General features: G+C 36.5%; 1 protein-coding gene across 1 annotated transcript; it reads right to left on the bottom strand.

Moving 5' to 3' along the window:
• Positions 1-6,543: 6,543 nt before the first annotated feature.
• LOC149210579 (FCS-Like Zinc finger 10-like) lies at positions 6,544-8,574 on the bottom strand. Its single transcript, XM_089394455.1, has 2 exons — positions 7,181-8,574; positions 6,544-7,068 (listed from the first exon to the last, which is right to left on the bottom strand). The coding sequence occupies exons 1-2, from the start codon at positions 7,741-7,743 to the stop codon at positions 6,969-6,971; spliced, it is 663 nt and encodes a 220-aa protein (XP_089250581.1). The 5' UTR covers positions 7,744-8,574; the 3' UTR covers positions 6,544-6,968.
• Between the last annotated feature and the right edge of the window lie 383 nt (positions 8,575-8,957).

The raw sequence follows: 8,957 nt of genomic DNA, 5'->3' as shown, positions 1-8,957 counted from the left end.
ATTTTCAACAATAACCCACCAATCATCAGATCTTACATAGGCCATGTGAAACAGATCATAGTAGGGGGGAGTGCTAGAGTTTTAGTCACATATGTGATAAATAGTGAAACCTCCCCCCTCATCCATTTGTTAACTATCTGAAGGATAGGTGGGCCCCACTATGAATATAGGTTGTTGATATAATCCAAATGATCATGTTGTGGCCTTCATTTATAAGTTGTTTAATGATTGTCCATGTGGGTGCCATGTGGTACTGTCTAATTGGTTGATCTTCAGAGAGAATGACTTTCAATCCAGGAATTAGATTGAGGTAAGGTTTATATCATCATAAAGCTCTTAACAAGATGAATATGATGGAAAGAAGGAAATTTTGTAACCTCATTTCCATAATAAGACCATGGAGGTTTGGGTTAATTAAAAGCATTAGAGAATTTTTGAGGTCTGAAATAGGTCTCAACACAAAAATATATAACCAAAACTATCTCTATAAAACTCAATAAGATTCAAGATGATGATGTCAATCATGAGGGATGATTCACCATTTTTGGAGTAAAAAAGTAAAATGATTAAAAAATAAATAAGAAAACTAATTTTTTCAACTCGTATTTTCAACTTATCTCCTTATGGTTTTACTCAAATTTTGAGTGGGAGCACTCGTTGGATGCATAATTTAATTTCTCATCTAAGGAGTACCCATGTTGCATACTTGCAATGAACCTTCATACATGAAAACATGTGATTGCAATCACGTTTTTTCATGTATTTCTGATTTTTCATATATCATGGCCCATTAAAAGAATGCAGCATGGGTTCGCCTTGGATGAGGAATTAAATTCTACATCCAATGAGTGATCCACTCGAAATTTGAGTAAAGTCGTAGGGAGATAAGTTGAAAATACAAGTTGAAAATATAGCTTTTTTCTTTTTTCCCTCTAAAATTTGATGATGTAATCTAATCTTAATTTATTATTTCCACTATTATTTTATAATATTCTTTAGGAGGCCCATTTTAGACCTCAAAATTTCTCTAATGTAACACTTCCCATCAGTGTGGAAAACTCTAAAGGGGTGGGAGGGAGTGTTACAAAGTGGTGTCATAGTGCCTAGGTTCAACAATTAGATTGGATGGGCTCAAGAACAAATGAAATTAAGGTTCAACACTAGACCTGGAGATCCTCACACATAGATGATTAAAATTTATTCTCATAAGATGTTTGCTAATATGAGTGTGTGTACACGTGTTTGTAAATCTCATGGATGTTAATCTTGGTAAAATGTTAATTTCAAACTAATAATGATATGGTTATAAATTTGATGATATGTCTCTTCCATTTCTTTATATATGTGACTGACCTGGGTTTTAAAGATGTGAATAACAACAGACAACATGCTTCATACCATCATGGATAGTATTGGCATGACAAGGTAATAAGTAAATATGTTTATGCTTGATATATATAACTAACAACTATGTGTGTGAGTGTGTGACAACACATAAGAAGACACAATTACAACAAGTGATAAAGGGATGGACAACAATATGGTGCAACATAGCATGCACCAAGTCCATCATGAATCAGAAGGCAAACATTCCCCTAATAGAACATAAATATTCAAGAGGTTAAATGTGAGTTGAAGAGCTACAAGGAAGAAAATGAAAAGCTCATTAGAAGACAAGAAGAGCAAGAAAGACTGAACACAATGTTGTTAGAGAGACTAGAATACATGCAATGGTTGTTGCAACATGCATCAACCTCTAGAGGTAAAGAAGAGTGCCATACTAACAAGACTAGAAATAAACCTTATAAGGTTGGAGAAAAAATAAAACCATTGATAAACTTGAACTACGGAGAGGAAAAGTTGAGAAGAGACTACCCAAACAAGCAACAAAGAAAAGCTCATGCAAAATGCAGGCACCTGACTTAGCAACCTGTAATGCAAAAAGAGATGAGAGAGCATCCCCTCAAGCGATCTGTAATTATGAAAAGTATCTTCTTGAATTATTTAGAGGGATGTTGGAGTTTTGAGGTTGCCACAAACCTCGGGAAGGACTCTAACACAAAACTTGTGCATGTGTTGGTGATGGACAACTTGAACACCAAAACTCAAGGGATTGGGTTTATTAAGAACTAATGGATTATCTATAGAGGGGATGTTTTGCATGCTTTGGTTGTTATCATTGGCTTCATATTTTCTTCTTGTTTTTGTTTGTTGACTTTGTGTTAGAGTCTTATATTGTTGTTGTGGCCTTTTCATTGTTTTCATTATTTCTCTTGCCTTCCTCATTTGGCCTTTATTTGATTGTTGGGTGTGAGAAAAGGGAAGTATAGGAGCTCATGGAGAAGAGCTAAATAAAACCCAACCAGAAGTGAAAGACCTTGGCTAAACCATGTGCATAAGATAAATGGCAGTAGATAGACGAAGAAGGTAACATAAACTCTAGGTTAACCTGGCTGGGTCAACATGAAAAAAATAGATAGTGACAAGGACAACTATGAAAATAACATAAGAAGGAAGTTTTCGTAACCTTAATATTGTTTGGCATATATATGTTCTACATTTGATGAATATGTTAATAATGAAACAAATGTATATGATGTCATTTCATTTGACAAGTTATTTGTTGAGAATCATCACATTGGTGGGATGACTAATTAATGTTATTAAAAATCTGATGACTATGTGAATGGTATGTTTGGGATAACATGATAAGGTTATCCAATAAAAATCCCTTTCATATACGAGATCCATTGAGCAAGTGTCCAAGAATGAAATCATGCTATTAACTATCATTATGCTCATGTGTTTATGACATTTTTGTGCTCATGCTTATACTATGCTTATGACAAGGAATTGTTGAACATTGTATCAATGAGTATATTAAATTAGAGAAATTTTGAGGTCTAAAATGAGCCTCAAAACAAAAATGTACAACCAAAATAAAATTTATAAGAACCAATAGGATTCAATATGATGATGTCAACCATGAGAGATGATTCACCATTTTTGGAGTAAAAACATAAAAAGATTAAAAAATAAAAAACTACTTTTTCAACTCGTATTTTCAACTTATCTCCCTCTGGTTTTACTCAAATTTTGAGTAGGAGCAATCGTTGGATAAAAAGTTTAATGTTTCATCTAAAGAGTACCCATGTTGCATAATTTTGATGGATCCTGCTACATGAAAAACGAGAAATACATAAAAAAACGTGATTGCAATCACATTTTTCATGTATTTCTCATTTTTCATGTAGCAGGGTCCATCAAAAATATGCAACATGGGTACTCCTTAGATGAGAAATTAAATTCTACATCCAACGAGTGCTCTTGCTCGAAATTCGAGTAAAACCGTAGGGAGATAAGTCGAAAATATGAGTTGGAAAAATAGTTTTTTCTTTTTTCCCTCTAAAATTTGATAATGTAATTTAATCTTAGTTTATTTTTTTCACTATTATTTTATAATATTGCTTAGGAGGCCCATTTTAGACCTCAAAATTTCTCTAATGCTTCTAACTGGATTTCTTGGTGAAATCATGAAGCACATACACCAGTGAATGTTAACTTGGCCTAAGAAACCACTCAATGCTTACAATTTGGCTATTACCACCTCTAAGTGCAAGTTTGCCACTTAAATACCTGTCGAACAATAGCACCTAACCTTGGTGCTAGGTGATATGAAATCTATGATGATAATGAAGGTGTGCTGATAATGTGGTGGTAAATAATATTCCTGTTGACAGATGACTACCTTAATGGTAGATTGCCCATGCTCAATAGGAGGTGAGCGAGAGGGGGAGGCATATTGGGACTTGTACGAAAAGGTTCCATGGAGCAGTATATCCACTACTGAGTACTTTCCTTGATGGTGAAACTACTTAGTGAGCTAGAATCGAGGATGGAGTTGTACAAAAAGGCTGCATGGAGTAGTATATCGACCACTGAGTGGACTAGATTTAAACAAAGAGCTGGTTGAAAATTGTGTGGGGCTATGAAACACTGAGTATTTGATTTGACTATGAAAACAATCAGTGCTCGTGAGTTAGAGGAAGCAAAGAGTAACTATAGAAATAAGTATCAATTACCAGTTTGAAGAATTTCTCTATTGAAGTTGGGGTTTGAATTGATTTAAATTTTTATGGTTAGCCTCACAAAGAATCTATTGATGAAAGTGTGGTTTAATTTGCTTTAAATTTTTTTATGATTAATCTCATAAGACTCATGTACTTTTGATGTAGGTGAACTATTGAATTTCCTAGCATAAGTATATGAGGGTGGACTACAAGCAAACAATATCATCATGATAATATCAGAGTGCACAACACTAGCATAATGGATGTGAAAACCTCAAGAACTAGGCCATTGTAATGATATTGGAAACCTATGATATGCATCGATCACCATGAGATATGCCATGACTAATATGTAGTGTTAATAAAGCAAGGCAGAGGGATGACTTTGTTGTAAAGACTCTTCCTGTGCGAGGAAGCCTTATGAATGGATGGATTGCTCAAAGGATTGGGGAAGTAGAGAAGGAGATGCCTAAACTTGGAAGGTGTGTGATTGCAAGGAAGTGGAAACCGAAGCAAATTGGTTTCAAAAAGTCATGTGCATACTCAGTGGGATCAAGCATACTTGGATGTGAACCATGAAGCAATGAGCTAAATTTGTTCTTTGAAGGAGCTCTGAGCATAATGAATGACATGGTTGGACATGACGATTCAAGACATGGGAAATTTTGCTTAGATAAAGCACTGAAAATATAGATCTCTACTTTGTTGATGACCTCTGTTTTTAATAACACTAAGGACAATGTTCCTTTAAGGATGTGGGTTTGTAACATCCCCTTGTTCTACCCCTACTTCTTGCAATGATGTTTGTGATTGTAATGCCAGTGTGGATGAACCACGACTGGCTACACCTCTGATTAAACATATAATAATTATTATTAATTAATTAACACAATTGAAGGTTGGACAACATGATGGATCCTTGGCATGAGGGGAAACTTGTTTTCTCAACTACATTACCTAAATCCAATTTAATGTCTTGAAGCCTACTTTCCCGCTTGTCTTCCTTGAAAAGCAACGACCCATACTAGCTGAATAAATGCCAAGATTTCTTGTACACTCGAGGATTTTGATAAGTGTTATGCGATGTGATCGAGCTTGAACTGAAGCAATAAGAGCTCATTAACAAGCATTACAGAGTGAAGGAGTGGAACAACACCATCACTGGAAGAGGGAGGATGTGGTGTAATAGACCGAACCACCTCCTGATAGGTGAAGGGATGTGATTGGACTGCACGAGGTACAAAGGGGTAGGCAATTCCCATTCCTCGGCTCTCGCTCAGATTGAAAAAGTGGGAAACTGAAGAGCCAAGTCAGGCTCTAGCAACTAGGGAGATAAAAAGAAGGTAGTGGAACGATGCACTAGATGCTTGGAGTTTGGGACTGGTTTGCCTTGGCTAGGTCATATTTCCCTGTTTTCCAATACTTTTCCATTGAATTGATAGCCTACTCTATGTGACCTTGGATGATAATCTATGTAGTTATATATGTAACCTTTGAGTTCAATTTAAGAATATGTGGCCTATGAGGATATACTTGTAATTTTTATTTATTTATTTTTTATGTATATGATGTTGTAGAAGGCCTAGTGTGTGGGATTATGTTCGTGTGAAAGGTGGTTCTTGTTGTATGGCCAAAGGCTAGTGTATTGGATTGTGTTTGTGTCAATGTTGATGAACTTGTTGTTGAAAGACTTTATGTATTTGAATATTTGGAATTCAAGGAACACCTTGTGAATGGGAGGTAGTGATTAAATTGTGTACTCCCTAGTCAATTAAATTAAAAAAGGAAAACAAAAAGAAAAATGTTATGAATGCAGATGTCAATTATTGATATTGAAATCCTTTAATTGAATCCACTAACAATTTGTCATGTTTAAGCTGAGGGGCAAGCTATCCTAGCATTACATGTGCTATAGCAGATTTATGAATAAGCATTGTCTTATGGAACAATTTATGAACGAATGAGATAAACAATGAAGTTGTTAAATCTGCTAACTTTTTAGCCTGGGTAATAATCTCGAGGATTTAGACAGTAATGTTTTGGTCTTTGGTAGTAATCTTAAAGGATTTAGACCTGGTTTATTATAGCATTTTCCCTTGCAATGATTAATCTAAAGTCTAATCCAATTTTCCATTGCAATGATTCATGTAAGGTCTAATCCAATTGTTGTTAAAGATTGAATCAGTAGACTGTTTTCGCAATGTTGAATTTGGAGGTTTGAACTTAAAGTTTTCCGTTGCGCCGAATTTTTTTCTAAGATGTTATATCTAAAGCATAATTGATCTAGTATATGTTTGGGCACAGTTTTATTCCCTACCGAATTGGCATTCTCCTTCACCCATACCCACTTCCATCGCACTAAAATTTACTCAACAGGGACTATCACTGCCAGCAGTGCTTTATATAGGCACTTGTTAAATAAAGTAGCTATCCATGAGGACCTGTTTAAAATTAGTGACCAGAAAGAAAGGAATTTTCAATGTAATTTAATCTGGACATAATATGTATATAAAAACTGAAAACCTCATAGAAATCCCAAGTGCCACTGGCATAAAAACCACTCTTTTTCCCTCTTGCTGAAGATGCAGTTAAATAGACCAAGGATTTAATGGAAATAGCAATCTCTAAACATCTATTGAAACAGAATCGAGATGCCCTTGTAAGCGAGTCAGTGGAAAGATTGGAAATGGAAATGGGAATTGGACCCGCATAAAAGTAATTTTAGATGTTATCACATGCGCACTCCTATTAATATGCCTCACAAACGCCCACCCCGCCATCTCTTATTAAAAGAGGTATATTTTTTATATGATATGCAGCCGTGTATTTATTTACAGATCTGCCTTTGGTCTTATGAGGCAGCACTCGATGAAGATGGAGGAGAAGCAGCAAATGCTTTCATCCATAAAGATCATCAAAATCTGTCGTTAACGGCATTCCATCATCCATCAAAATCTGTTGGTACCGGCATTCCACGCTGCAGAATGCTTTGTCACCTCTGCAATAATCAGCAAACACAGAATGAGGCTAGCTCCGAAGAAAAGGAAATTATAATCAATTCAATCTGATTCTCAAAGATTTATAGCAATGGAATGATAATTATAACAGACCTGTACATGTAGATGTCCTTCCCTTGATTCAATTGCCGTTTGCAGAGATAGCATGCTCTGAGAAAATGGCCAACATGAAACACTGGAACATTTGAAGAGCTCCGAGGCGGCGATGCGACAAACCATAGTCCATGTTCATGCTGTTTCCGAACAGGGTATTGCACAATTTCAGGCTCCATACCGCAATGGTTATACATGTTATTTGTGCTCGACTTTGAACCATGGGAGATAACAGAAGTGTTACCCTTTGAATAATCCATTCCAGTTTGATGGGTGTCTTTTGTAAATCCATGAGGAGAACCAATCGGTATTGTCTCGCTGTGCTGCTTGGGAGAACTCGACGGGAAATCGAAGCCGTTTTCATGCAAATCAGTGATCCCAATTCCAGAAAATGTCTCGATGTCCAGTGGAGAAGTTGGGCTTTTTGTCCCCTCTGAATCTGAGGACCCCTTTGCATTGAAACCTATGAAGATTCCAGAGGCATTGCAGAACCTGTGCTTGTCTTCGGGGCAATCACTGGTGCGTGATGAATCGGCTGGGTAATCAGGCGTCACGTAACACATCTTTTCTCTCCTGTTGAAGGGTAATGAGGACTGACCCTTCAACCCAACACAGTCTCTTCAATCAATGGCGTTCACACCCAGAAACTCCTTGTACGCCGATCCCCTTTGACTTTGGGTCCACTCTTCCACAAAAAGAATAGGACTTCTTGGAACTTGTGACACAATGAAGAGGACCTTACACTACAAACCTGGACTAAGCCTCCCTACACCTAGCAATGCATACATTGGTTCTAGGTACCTGAAATGGGTTTTTTATAAATACAAAATTTCTGCAAAACCAGGATCAAACTTCCTCCAAGCTCCTGACTACTCTCTCACTTTAAACTGCTATTGTCAAAACTTCTTGTGAACAAGGGTCACAACTTCACAAGCTTGTGTCTGAGCAGCAACACTGGCAATCAAAAAAATGACAGAAAACCTTCCCCAATATCAATCTACTCCAATACCAGTACACCAACAAGAATACAAAGCATCCTTACTTCGCCCGCCGAAACCAGCTTACATGCACCAATTTTTTCTCCCTAAAGCAAAACAATCCCGAAAACCACTACAACATCCTCCCCTGGCGAAAAACCCCTTTTCATCAATGGCATAAACCCCTTCTTCAATCAATGCTACAGAAGCAGAAACCCCTTCCTAGAACGTTACAACAATGCTTGAATACGCCTCTGTGGCAGGGTACATATACGCGCTCCCAGACAGCAAGAATCTCGCCGAATCTGGCCGTACCCAGATACAAGAAACCGGGTATGAACAACGCCCACATTACCCAAATGAATCTAGGGGCACCCAAAGGCAGTAAACCGGGAACAAGAACGCCCAAATTTCCACGTTTATCGCTGCATTTCCTTAAAAGTCATTTAAACGCCACTGGGCTCTGATGTCAGACAGACAAATTCAATGGCACAAAACACATAGCTAACAATAATATACTATATTCCTGCAATATAGTTTTGTATTTTGTTATTTGCTTCAATATGTACAATTAAAGAAACTTCTCCGTTTCAAAGTATTATAGTATTTAAGTTATTTGGCCAAGTTTTTATAAATTCTTGAAATTTATGTATCTCATTATATTACTGCGTATAAACTTAGTCAATTAAAATAAATTATTACTCTAATCAGTAAAGGTGTAAATTTCCATTATCTTGGTAAAGACGATTTCTCAATAATATTAAATCAAACTCCCAAATAAAAATAAAATCGAATGTTAT

This window comes from Pinus tabuliformis, chromosome 1_2 (genome assembly GCF_031772625.1).
Source record: "Pinus tabuliformis cultivar Carrire ecotype Pingquan chromosome 1_2, CPIR1, whole genome shotgun sequence".
In the NCBI taxonomy this organism is placed as follows: Eukaryota; Viridiplantae; Streptophyta; class Pinopsida; order Pinales; family Pinaceae; genus Pinus; species Pinus tabuliformis.
Note: the sequence above shows the minus strand (reverse complement) of the source record. Positions and strands in the feature narration are given on the sequence as shown.

Coding starts and splice junctions, on each gene's coding strand:
- LOC149210579 (XM_089394455.1), bottom strand. CDS start 7,743: ATGTGTTACGTGACGCCTGATTACCCAGCCGATTCATCACGCACCAGT. Junction 7,069..7,180: donor AAGGACATCTACATGTACAG/GTCTGTTATAAT, acceptor TGATTATTGCAG/AGGTGACAAAGCATTCTGCA.